General features: G+C 25.8%; 2 protein-coding genes across 3 annotated transcripts in view; one reads left to right on the top strand and one right to left on the bottom strand.

Annotated features, from left to right (window-relative positions):
- The first annotated feature begins 72 nt into the window (after nt 1–72).
- LOC107456075 (NADH dehydrogenase [ubiquinone] iron-sulfur protein 4, mitochondrial) lies at nt 73–7,703 on the top strand. The gene is made up of 5 exons (XM_016073843.4): nt 73–210; nt 3,197–3,341; nt 5,677–5,852; nt 6,844–6,917; nt 7,464–7,703. The coding sequence occupies exons 1-5, from the start codon at nt 137–139 to the stop codon at nt 7,565–7,567; spliced, it is 573 nt and encodes a 190-aa protein (XP_015929329.3). The 5' UTR covers nt 73–136; the 3' UTR covers nt 7,568–7,703.
- Nucleotides 7,704–10,086: 2,383 nt separating this feature from the next.
- The window catches only part of Snup (snurportin-1), a 28,208-nt gene continuing 24,568 nt past the window's right edge, over nt 10,087–13,726 (bottom strand). For both annotated transcript variants that reach the window (XM_016073840.4, XM_016073841.3), the window contains exon 9: nt 10,087–10,924. In XM_016073840.4, the coding sequence (XP_015929326.2) occupies nt 10,685–10,924 (240 nt within the window). In that variant the 3' untranslated portion in view covers nt 10,087–10,684. The remainder of the gene's footprint in view (nt 10,925–13,726) is intronic.

Raw genomic sequence — 13,726 nt, 5'->3', positions numbered from 1 at the left:
CGTTCCTTAATTTTACGAATTGAAATGTTTTAAACTGCAGAAGACTTTGTTAAAATTTCTATCAATAAATCAATTAAATCATTTCAATCATTTGAAAGGCAAAAGATTACTGTTTACCAACACGAAATAAGTTACGATGGCTTCTCTTACTTCTGCAAACACTGCTAAGCTTTTATCGTTGATACGAAATACGTCTTTAATTTCTTCCTCGTGAGTATATTTTTACGATTTGTTGAAATATATATTTCAATAATAAAGGCTATCTCGGTATAAACATTAACTAGTCATCTGAGTATATGGTTCTGATTATGCTGCATTTAACTTCCTTTGTAATACAGTAGAGTTTCGATAATTCGAGGTGAACGGGACCAAGTCTACCTCGAACTTTCGAAAACTCGAATTATGAGAAACTTAAGTTTAATAAATATTTAAATAAATGGAAACAAAGCAATTTTTAAATTTCAGTAATTAACTGAAAATTATATTATATTTAAAGAAAATTTACCTGCAATCTGGGTTCATTTACTGCATTACACCAAGTTACAATGTACACTATATTACTGCATCAAGTTAATTATACTTTAAAATAATTGTCTATTTTTTGTTTAAGGTATCCGAACACGTTCGGAGGATTTTTTTAAAAATATTAAGTTTCAGAACACTTTAATTATGTTTTTCTTTTTATATTTATTATATGTAAAAAATAATATTAAATAAGAGAAATTAGACATTTATATTATATTTTGTTTTTAAAAGCTAAATAACAAGAAAAAAATGATGTTTTTTTTCATAAAACTTGTGAAAGGATATACTTCACCAAAATTATTGTATCAAAAAAGTGTTATTATCAAAATAAAGAGCTGAATTTTGTCTAGTGATTTGACTACAATCATAAAAATATTTGGAAAATTAAATTTTTTATAGAGAATTGAAAACTTTTTATGAGATTTTTGTCAAATTTTTTACGTCGTATTTCACATTTTAGGCCAATAATAAAAAACTATTAAGTATTTTTAATCAATTGTAGCACAAGCACTAGAAAACATTATACATAATACACATACAAATTTTTATTGAAATATATCAACAACTTTTTTAATAATGAATTTTGAAAGTTACTATTTTTGCGTGAAATTATATTCTGAGAAAAAGGCATTTAAAGTATAAATTATATCATTTCTATTTTAAAAATGCTTCAATACTTCTAAAATTCTCCCGATTTGTATGTGATACCTTCCTTTTTCTCAATTTTACAAATTTTTTGTTTTTTTGCAACCCTATTTTTTTTCTGACAATTTTTACATTAGTTAATGAATGGCGTTGAGACTCATACACACGCTCAAAATCAAGTTCTCTAAAACCTTTTAAAGTTTTATTGCCACGGCTGACTCCAACTATGTCGAGTATGCTTTTCAGTCCCAGAAAACCTTGATTAAACTGAATAACAGCCAAATGCACACCAAATTGTAATGTTTGCAATTCAACGAACACCTCCTTAGGGACAAATTTCCAAATAATGCCATTAAAGCTACTAATATAAATGATAAATTGAGAGGTTCATTTCTAGCAACATTAAAATAATAATTATTTAAGTCAAAGAAAGATAATTATCCCAAAATAAAGATAAATATAATTGTTTTTGTCCCACTTCCGGTTTTGGAATGCTATTTCCGGTTTCATTTTTTAGTCATCGACTTATATTCTTTTAATCATAACTTTTGTTCTAATTGACGCACAGTTAAAATTTAAACTGTTTTGAAAACTAGAATAAACGGAGATTCGTAATATAAAATTAAAAAAATTTGTCATTTTTGGCTAAAATTCACTTTTTCAACGTGTACGGATACCTTAAACACATTGTTCACATGTTTCTGTATTTCGCAAATTTGTCTCTCAACATTCAGGCGTAGTAATCGTAGTAAAACCAATCGTAGTAATTGTTCCACGTATTAAGTGTGCTTTGGTCATTATTTAGGAGCAAGGTTTTTTTTTTTTTTTTCACTTGCTCGAATTTATAGGAAACTCAAACTATAAAGACTACTGTAATCATGTTATATATGTTTGGCTCTTACTAGCCTTGTTACCTATTGTTACAATGGCATATAAACAGATAGTTCACATCAAACACTTGTGACTGGTAAAAAAATTAATACTATAATTGCTTCATAACAAATCAATACCTCTGGGGGTACCGATCCAGGAGTTTCCTTGTCTTCTGGATTGGTTCAAAATTACAAGGCTACGGCGTTGAACATTTGTAGTCGTAAACCCAAAAATTGGGTCGACTGTTCAACGGCGGTCATAAAATAAAATATAATTGCTTCAAGTCCATAGTATTCTGTATTGTTGCGTGCACCATAAAAGTCAACAAATTTTGGTGACATCAGGGCAATGGCACATGAGAAACTAGAAGAAGAAAAAAACTTGGAATTGGGCTAACTCCTAACCACTCTGAGGCAAATCATTTGTTTAAAAAAAATTGCAGGTATTAAAACATTTTAGTGCCTTGACAATGGTTGTTGATGTGAACGAGTTCTGATAAAGTAATATCCTCATTAATATTATTGTAATTGAGCAATATATTATGGTGAGAAGATTGCTTTTCAAAATAAAATTTTTGTATGGATTTAGTTAGATTGGTGCAAAAAATTAGTAGATGCTGCAAGAAGCTATGTGAAAAACGGCATGGATAGATTTTCTAATTGGTACGGCGGACATAAGAGGTGCCAAATTTTAATGACGATCAGGTCAAAAACTTAAGAAGAAAAAATCATTGATTAAGAAACTTTGAAAAAAAATATTAAAAAAAAAAACATTTCAGCAAGGAAGTAACTCATAATCATTATTGATATAGAAATATCCCCAACAGCATTTACAGAAACTTTTAGTCTCAAAATAAATTTTTAAGTATAGAAAAAAAAAAAGAAAAAAAATATATATATATATATATTAGTGTTAAAAAACATAAAACAAATATACTTACCACAGTAATATAGTTAAAATATTACTGTGGTAAGTATATTTCTTTTTAAATTTTTTAAGTCCCACATTACTTGTTATGGGACTATACTCAATTCTTTTATATAAGTCCTGTAAACCTAAATAACATTGTTTATCAGAAAAACTCAATTACAAAATAGTAAGCATTAGATCTCAGTATAACCTACGTGCATGACTATATCAAATTTTATTTTAGAAAAAATATATCTACTGCAGTACAACTGAAAGCAAAAGATAAGGTAGTTGAACCAGGTTATAAGGATGTTGAAACTGCTATACTGGATCCTGAGGAACAGCAGCATTTAGAAAAAATGAAAAAGCACATCACTACACTAGCTCTTGTAAGTAAAAATTAAAATAATTAATATATTATAATGTTTCATGGATTATCATTACTAACGACTGCATTAATAACACAGAAATATAATTTATAATTGGGTCAGTATGTGTACTTTTTTCCCATCAAATCCTTCACGAGGCTATTCAATTATACTTTTATAAGTTTTTTATTGTTTTACATTATTTGTAAAGTTTTCATGTGTGTTGAAAAAAAGTATTTGAGCCTGATTCATATTCTTTTATTCAGCATACAAGGACTGTACAGTGATGGTAACCTTTAATGTATATTTTTTAATCTTTATTAGAGGTCAAGAAGAAATAGTAATGTGAGAAAAATGTCATAATAATTCTAAATTCAATCTAATCCTTATTAAGTTTATGAAAAGCAAATGAGGAATTGAAAAACATCAAAAGCTAATATATTTGCCCCATTGGAACCAAATGCATTTGGCCGCATTTGACTGCCCAAATTATGCAATTTCATGCTGACAGGCTTTTTTATTAAAGACAAAGCTTAGAGCCAACTAACCCACAATCACCCACACTTTGACAGAAGGTAGCAAGTGCTGTATCAATGAAATTCCTCCTCATTTATGTAAAACAGCCATTAAAAGTTCTAAAAACACAAAAATTAAATAAAAAGAGTGCATATATAACAACAACGCCCCCTTCATCATCCTTTATTCTGTTTTACAATTACAGTTCTATAACAATTATATACAGTCGAACCCCGCTATAGTGAACCTGGGATATAGTGAACACTCGGATGTAGTGAACTTTTTTAGCGGTCCCGTCCGTATTCCTATTTAAATAATGTTATTTTTAACGCTTATAGTGAATAGCTTAGAACTTGGAAACTCGGTTATAGTGGACTCAAATTTCATTTCTTTAAATATCTTTTTCAGTCCTCCATCTTTAAACTTGTAGGTGTTGGGACTGAAAATGAATGCATTCCTATAAAATGTGTCATATTACTCTCCTTTATGCTTATCACTTTTAACTATACTGTAATAAATGTCAAACAGATCATTTATCTTATACTCCTCCCTCCCTGCCAAGCCTCGCTTTATCTCTTTTCCCCAAGCTTGCTCTACAACTAGTTAACTTGGCCACCTGCTGAATTTTTGGAATTTTCTTATCTGTTCAAACCATATTCTTTACAAATCACCCCTTAACAATCAAGAAGGGCAACAATTTAACTCATTCTACAGATGCTCTCTTCATATTCTTACATTATCTATTTCAGACAAGATTTTTATTTCAAAAGCAGTGAAAATGGCAAATTCTCTAAAGAGAAAAGCATTTTCGATAGAGGACAAAGTTAAAATTGTAAAGCGTATTGATGATGGAACCAATCAATTGACACTGTGTAAGGAATTTTCCTTGTCAAAATCTACAGTTTCAAACATTTGGAAAAATCGAAGTGCAATTCTTGCGGCATACGACAAAAACATGGTTTCATCGAAAAAACTGCGTGGAGCTGCAAGAGAAAACGTAGAAGATGCTTTGTTAAGATGGTTCGAAATCTTGTTCAAAATGTAAAAATCTTGCATTCTTTGCACATTGTAGATAAGAAAATTGATGAACTCAATTTAAAATCAAATTGTGTTCCATCAAAAATCACAAATTTTTTTTCATAAAAAGTGAAAATAAAACTAATATTTAGCGACGTAATTACTTTTTCCATCAATTTTTGCTTTATTTTCTGTTAATTAGTTGATAATTTTTTAAATAACTTATGCAAAATTGCAAAGCCAATTTTCAATCATTCAACTGTCTTATGCAAAAAATATTCTTCAAAAAATTTGGATATAGTGAACCATCGGTTATAGTAGACACATTACTGAGTCCGCAGAAGGTTCACTATAGCGGGGTTCGACTGTATATATATTTAAAAAAAATCACTACTAAACCTTAAACCTAAACATTCTAACGAAACCTTTTCTCAATTTATTTTAATATTTACATTCTATTTTATTTTAAGTATTGAAATAGATAAACGTCTAAATGTATCTCATCTTGTATGCTGGTCATAAATATGAAGTGTTTACTTCATGAGGGTTTTACAAAATGATATCCATGTTTCTTTTGCGTCTGAATCGATTTTGCATTATTTATATTATTATTGCTCAGTCCCTTAAGAAGTAATTTGTTTTTATTCATCTTTTTATTTTCTAGCACTATTTCTGATAGATATTTTTTTGTTGCTCTTTTATATTATATACCACTTATTAGAGTAAACATTTATACATCAATTGTTTTGTAGTTATTTTCAACAACAAAAAAAAATGGATAAGAAACTATTTGCAATGTTAATAATTTTTTATACCTTTCAAGCCTGATATTTCATCAGTGACGGGAGTACCAGAAGAACATGTTAAAAGTAGATTGGTGAGAATCTTTAAGCCTGCTAAAAATCCCATGCAATCGGGTACTTTCAATATTAAGAAATGGAAAATGGAGTTTGAAACTAGACAGCGCTGGGAAAACTCTCTTATGGGTTGGTCATCAACGTAAGTATATGCATTTAAAAATACAAATTAAACATCTCTATAAATATTTCGTTATTTAATTATTTTTAAAATATTGTTTTTGCTTATAACCTGAGTCAGATTTGAATTTCATTCCTTACTGGGAGTGAAAATACTTCTTATAATTTTTTTCTTGCATGATGACATCAAAAAAATGATGACATGCCCTAAGTATATCCGTGATTGTTGAGGGGATGATAATGATACCTTTCTTACGTATCATGAATTCAGAAAATTAACTATTATTGCTCTAACACTACCTAACAACTACAGGTGCTTGCAAAAAATAGTTTTACATCTCAAAAATAAAGTGAAATCTAAAAATATTAACTCTACTTAAAGATGAGCATTTGGATAGTGTATGCAATGTGGAATAATGTTTTTTTTAAATTATTATTATTAAATATTCAATTTTAAAATTTAAATAATTGATATGTTAGTTAGAATAATGATGATGAACATAATCATAATTGTAAACATAATCAAATTATTAGGTTGTATTAAATTGCATCAGGTGTGGGAACCTTCAAAGTACATTTATAGACCTTGCTGAAAAACTCATGAAAAAAAATTTTAAATTCATCCTATTTTTCAAACTTAGTGAATAATTTTATTATGTAAGGTTCCTATAAGTGAAAAACTATTGCTATCAGTAACTATGTCTGGGTTATTATTTTAGTATATGATTAAAATGTAAAAAAAAGTTGTCAATATAAAATTAAAGTCTTTGAATATTCTTTGCACAAGGCCCCTAAAGTTTCGGAAAGGCAGAGTCCTGGACAAATGAACTGTTGCCTTACATTTACAAAGCCTATGCCAATGCATAATTATAAGATATAGTTAATATTATTAGTTATAATTTTTAATATGGGTTATGTTTCAACTATTTTTTTAAAACAGCATTAAAATAAAATACATTTGTCTCTTATATTTTTTAAAGTTAACATTTTTTTAAATTTTGTCTACTTTTTAGGGGTGATCCTTTGTCAAATATGAATGTGCAGTTTTCTAGCAAAGAAGAAGCTATAGATTTTTGTGAAAAAAATGGTAACTTCTTTTCAGATAATTTATTTATATATATATATATATATATATATATATATATATATAGTTAAGGGGCATTATTCTCTGCATTTCAAAGTTATATAATATTTTTACAATTAATTTTTAAAAGCCAATAGTTAACTTTGTAATTGATCATTGTAATTGTATTAAGAGATCAGTGGATCGGAAAACATGTTTATTAATACATTACATAAACAAAGAGTAATCAAGTTGGAAAATGTACACATTATGTACTATATATTTTTCACTTAACAACATTCATCCAAAAATAATCAAAAGTTCCTCATAAAAAAGTTGAAGCTTGTTGAAGAATACAAAAGTTGAAGAATACATTCAAGCCTCAAAAGTTGAGGCTTGAATGTATTCTTAGAAACGATGTTTAAATAAAAAGTCAGTGATATAGTGATGTTTATATCTAAATCTAATCTTGAAATCACAAGTTTGTTTTATTTTATTTTTTTCATTATGTAAATGTATTAATTTATAAGTTATGAAGTTTTCATTAAATCTTTCATTTATCATTTTCAGGTTGGCCATACTATGTTGAAGAACCTAAAGCTCCTGCTTTTAAGCCTAAAAGCTATGGAGCAAATTTTTCTTGGAATAAAAGAACCAGAGTATCTACTAAATAGATATTTTATATGAACTATTCTTAATTGTAGTTAGATAATGAGAAATTATATGTTTCATAGTTTATCAGTTCTAATAATTTGATGTTAATATATACAATTATACTGACTCAATAAATTGAATAATTTTGATGGCTTATTCTACACATTTTATATCATTCAAAATAAAGTCTAAAATATTGTTCCTTAGTACTTTAAATAATGAAATGAACCTTTAATGGACATCAATTTGTAGTTCATTAAAATACTGATAGAAAATTAAATGAAATTTTGTTGCATTTCATTCCAAAAATAATTTGTTTTCAAAGACCTTTTGAAATATAATAACTTTCCCTCTTCACTTATGTTGAAATAAACTTAGTTTTGTTCTTTGGTAAAATTTGTGCAGACTTTTCATTTGACTATAAAGATATGTGATACTAAGAGAGATTTTTTAATTTCTTTACAAATGAGAATATTTATTTAAAATAAGTCAGTAGATAATTTTGCTACAAAATTTTCTCAAATAACACTTAAAAGACAGCCAATTATAATGCATATTTTATTTACTTTTTATGCATCTTAACTTTTAACCAATAAAAGCTTTGAAAATAATAGAATGTGTACAAAATTAAAAAAAATTGAGCACCAAAAACCTTTGATCTGATGATCAGAATTCCAAATAAGGTATCTTTAATGGTTAGAAGACAAATGCTAAGCTAAATAATTTGTGCAAACAATATTTTAAGCTATGAAAACAGACACAATAATGTAATCTATCTGAATAAGCATACCTTTTTTAGACGAATTTAAATTTTTGACCCTGTCCCTTAAGCAGTCAGAAGTTTGGACCTCTTAATGTTAATTTTCCTTTTTGCCTATTTCACTTTATCTCTAGAACTATTTATGAAGTAAACCGATTTTGAACTTGTTTGTCCAAACATAATTTTATGCAAAATATAGCTTTTTATAATTATTTAGTTCATTAATGGGCAAAACACTTTTGAATTGTTAGATGAGAAAAAAAAATTTCCTGTATTTAAATGTAATTTTAGAATACAACATAAGTAAAATAAGCCAAATAAATTCTGGGGGGAAAATGTTTCCAAAAAAATTTTTATTGTAAAAGTTCAGTTTCTCGAAAACTATTTCACCAAAAAAATAACTATTTCACCAATAAAAGCTTTGAAAATAATAGAATGTGTACAAAATTAAAAAAAATTGAGCACCAAAAACCTTTGATCTGATGATCAGAATTCCAAATAAGGTATCTTTAATGGTTAGAAGACAAATGCTAAGCTAAATAATTTGTGCAAACAATATTTTAAGCTATGAAAACAGACACAATAATGTAATCTATCTGAATAAGCATACCTTTTTTAGACGAATTTAAATTTTTGACCCTGTCCCTTAAGCAGTCAGAAGTTTGGACCTCTTAATGTTAATTTTCCTTTTTGCCTATTTCACTTTATCTCTAGAACTATTTATGAAGTAAACCGATTTTGAACTTGTTTGTCCAAACATAATTTTATGCAAAATATAGCTTTTTATAATTATTTAGTTCATTAATGGGCAAAACACTTTTGAATTGTTAGATGAGAAAAAAAAATTTCCTGTATTTAAATGTAATTTTAGAATACAACATAAGTAAAATAAGCCAAATAAATTCTGGGGGGAAAATGTTTCCAAAAAAATTTTTATTGTAAAAGTTCAGTTTCTCGAAAACTATTTCACCGATTTCATTCAAATTTTGGGTTTTATAATTTAAAATTAGATAGTTAAAATCCTAGAATCCAAATATGTTTTGACCATTATTAGTTAAAATATTTATACACATTATTTAATTCCTCAAATTGTTTCTAGAGACATAACAAAGAATGTATTAAATTATGTATAAAAAATTGAAATTAACATCAAGAAACTAAATTTTTAATCACTTTCCTGGTTAAACTATTTATAATCATATTTATCAGAATATGATTTCTTTCAAAGTCGGTGAAATAGTCTTTCAAACTATTTCACCGATTTCATTCAAATTTTGGGTTTTATAATTTAAAATTAGATAGTTAAAATCCTAGAATCCAAATATGTTTTGACCATTATTAGTTAAAATATTTATACACATTATTTAATTCCTCAAATTGTTTCTAGAGACATAACAAAGAATGTATTAAATTATGTATAAAAAATTGAAATTAACATCAAGAAACTAAATTTTTAATCACTTTCCTGGTTAAACTATTTATAATCATATTTATCAGAATATGATTTCTTTCAAAGTCGAAAATGAAATCCGCCAAAATAAATGTATGTTTATTCAAAGAAGGTACTTTTTTAGTTTGATTTTGTAATCTCATCTGCATAAATCAATGCATTTAAACTTAACCCTTTAAACCAGGTTTTTTTTTTTTTAAATTGCATTATTTATTTTTGATAAAAGTATTTTAATAAATGTTTAATTTAATTTTTCTAATTTCTACAATTCCTACTTTTTAAATTAAAAATAGTGAAATCTAAATAAGTACACTAAACTTTAATACATATAGAATTCAAAAATGAATTTATTTTTATTAAAACATATTTATTATACATTTCACAATTTGTAACATCAACACAAAATAAAAACAAGTAACAATATCACAAGTTTTATAGATGAAACTAAGTATGAATTGAATAGTAATAAATTAAATTACAAAAAACATAAGCAAAGCAGTTTTTTTCATAACTAATAATTTCAAGAAAATATACATATGAATAGATGTTTGCAGTGGTTTTCATTGAAAATTTGTATTAAACCATAAATAGGGAGAGACTGTACAAAACTTACAAAATGAAACACTTTTTTAAGCACTTCATACAAATCAAACTAAATGTAGAAAAAAAGCTGAAAACTGCTATTGTGCTTAATTTAAAACAGTATGTAAATAAAAACTTGCAATTTGTTAATAACTATGGAAAAAAGTTCTCTTTTTAAAATATTTATAAAGGAAAACTTATATATACTTCAATAAAAGCAATTATTTTAGCTTTGAGTTAATTAAGGTGAGAATTTTTATGAAGCAAAAACATTTTGAAAAGATATTTCTTTAAATTAATTTTCATTATTCCTTTGGAATAATGACTCAAATCTTTTACAACTTCTCAAGCTTCTTCAAACATCATTTGCTTCTCTTCATCTTTTTTTCTTTCAGCAGCTACTTCAAATGCCTTTGGGATATGTTGCTGCATAGAGACATATCCAGAAGGTTTATCTTCACAAAGAGAGGATGGTACTTCAATATTAAGCATTTCAGGTACCATGTAAGCTTTAAGCCAACCTACTAGAGGAGTAGTGGCGCTGATATAATGAGTTTTTCTGTGATAAAACAGCAAACCATCCAGCTGTACACGTGGAAAAAAATAAAAATAATAATTAGTATGATTTAAATCATCCATAACTATTAATTGAATGTTCAAATGTGAATGTTTAAAAAAAAAAATTAGACTTAATTTTTTGGTAAAAAAAAGTTTATGTAAATAATAAAAAAAAAAGGCAAGGATACTGCAATAAGAAACAGTAAAATTAGATAACATCACAAAGTTAATACAGTGATTGTCAGTATTAAAATCACTGGTTTATAAAATCAATAATTCAACTATAAATAAAGTTTTGAGAGTGAATTGCTGTGTCATTAAAAACCATTTCAAGTGAATTTTTTTAGCTAGCTATATGCCTAAATGGCAAGATTTGAGTGTTAAGAATAAATTTGAAATGCATTAAAATTTATCTCTGACGATCAAAGTAAAATTGAAAGTTACAAAAAGTTTTTAAAACTAATTTTTATACCTTTAATTATGTAAGCTTTTTATAAAAAAAAAATATAGTAACAGATTTTAAAATATCCATTATCCACTTTTATATTTTATTCATTGTTGTAGACTACTAATATTGGCAACAAATTTCGATCTGAAATTATTTTTCAGGTGTTAACATTAATGAAATATTTACCCCTTATGTTTCTAATAAATTTTTCAAAAATCCAATCCTGTTAAAATAAACTTTAATAAACCTTTCTATAATTTTGAAACTATAATTAAAATTTCAATTACTTTATAACATAAGACTTTTAAATATATAATTAGTTTCATTAAATTATTTCCTTAACATGTATGTAAATATAATAAAAGTTAAAACTGAAAATCAGTATGCAAAAAAAAAAAAGTTTAATGGAAAATATCCAGATATCAGCCATCTAAACTATTTGTTATAATTGGTTACTAAGCAAATACACTGGCGTCGGAACCATAGGGGTCCGTAACTTTTAAATTTTTAAAATTATAAATAAAAACTTGGAATTTTTATGAACTTCCTATAACTTTGTTTTCCTTCAGAAATTTAATGTCACATTAATGTTTATAAGGAAATTCACATATAATTTAATAAAAAAAAATTTTAATATAAATATTGATTATTTATGCCCTAATATAAATAAATAACATTAACTTGCATTTTAATTAATTAAAATAATGAAGAATTACTTTAAATGCAAAAGTTTCATGAAAAATTCATATGATTTTATTACAGTCAGTAATAAAAACAAATAAAAATATTTTTTTTATGAATGGGATAATTTGTTAAACTTAATTTATTGTATGGTGTATAATGCTTACTTCCTGTAATTTCATTTATTTTATTTTTATCAAAATTATATGGGATTTTTAAAGTAATTATTTTGTGGTAATTAGCATTTTCATAATTTGGTATTTTCAACAAATATTTTTTCTGGATTAAAAGTATTAATTTTTAAAATTTTAATACTGAAACTATAAATACTGCCGATAGAGGAAGGAAAATAAGACTTCTATGTGTTGTCTTTTTTATTTCTTTGTGTACATTTATATGAAGTTTTTATGGTTACCAAAATGGATCATGCTATCCAAGAAAACCAAAATATCTCATCTTGTCTGTTTCTTTGCTTGAAAATAATAAAAAGGTAAATACATTAAATAAAATTTGCATAAAAATTATTCCCATCATAATTATTATAATTTATCATTTCTTCAAAATATGAATACTAGTTCTGTCAATCAACTGAATAATTTTATTTTCCTTTTTAAGCACAACAATTTCGATTTTTAAAACTATATAAGTTGAACCGGAACAAGATGAGAAAAATAGCTAAACTTAAAACTGCTTTAATATTCCTGAATTTCTCACTTTTTTCCTTCTTTTTTTTTGCAATTTAGGGTTTTATAAATATATTTATTTTAACCATGATAATCTCTACTGTAACCAATATTAAAGATAGTTTCTTTAATATTATTTTTAATGTTGTATCTTTCATGTCAGAAATCCAGATCAATTCAAATTCATAGTAAAAAAAAAAATTTTTTTTTGTTAAGCAAAACGTTTTCTGACATTTTTCTTATATTTCCTTAAAAATTCGACTACAATTTAAAATGTTAAAATATGTCCCAAAAAATATATCTCATTCGTGAATGTTTTATCACGTAGGATTACATGGCATAATATTAATCATTTATAAATTTCATGTCATTCTCATCAAAACCTTTAACAGACAAAATGTTCTTTTCAAAATAAAGCTATATTTTTAAGACACTGTACATATTGGATTTAAGTAACTTTAATTTTACTTCAATGTATTACTTAAAAAAATTATGCTTATTATTCAATTGAGACTTTTGAAAAAGGGGACATACGTGAAACATAAAAATAAAATGTGAAACATGATTACTGCATATATTTTTAACACTTTATATGTTTTTATTTTTACATATTTTTAGTTTTTTTAATTATTTAATATATAGTATTGTTATAAATAATGTATCAATCAAAAGTCTCTCAGCGGCTAAATCTTTTAATTAGTTAAAAATACAAACAAAATTTTAATTTGACAGTATCTTTAAAACAATACCTAGTCGAAAAAGCATTGTTTGATATTATTACATCGCCATACTATAAGTGTGTTTTAGAGAACTTAGAAACAATTTTGAAACTATTTAATCCTTTACTGCACATTTTCCATGTCTACAAACCTACAATTTGAATTGGATTCTAATTTTAGATTTGAATTTGATATTTTTCGTGAAATATGTATAGATAAACCTCTTATTCGTTCTTCACAAACTTATACATCCCGAAAAAAAAAATTTAAATAAATAAACTATACCGAAAATACCGGT

The sequence above is a fragment of the Parasteatoda tepidariorum genome, chromosome 6 (assembly GCF_982258835.1).
Source record: "Parasteatoda tepidariorum strain Cologne lab strain chromosome 6, Ptep-v5.0, whole genome shotgun sequence".
Classification (NCBI taxonomy): domain Eukaryota; kingdom Metazoa; phylum Arthropoda; class Arachnida; order Araneae; family Theridiidae; genus Parasteatoda; species Parasteatoda tepidariorum.
The sequence above is the reverse complement of the archived record's forward strand: the minus strand, read 5'-3'. Positions and strand labels throughout refer to the sequence as shown.

Excerpts from the sequence above, each read along its gene's own strand:
- LOC107456075 (XM_016073843.4), top strand. The coding sequence starts at position 137 with ATGGCTTCTCTTACTTCTGCAAACACTGCTAAGCTTTTATCGTTGATA. Across the intron at positions 3,342-5,676 it reads ACATCACTACACTAGCTCTT|CCTGATATTTCATCAGTGAC; the intron begins GTAAGTAAAAAT and ends ATACCTTTCAAG. Across the intron at positions 6,918-7,463 it reads AGATTTTTGTGAAAAAAATG|GTTGGCCATACTATGTTGAA; the intron begins GTAACTTCTTTT and ends TATCATTTTCAG.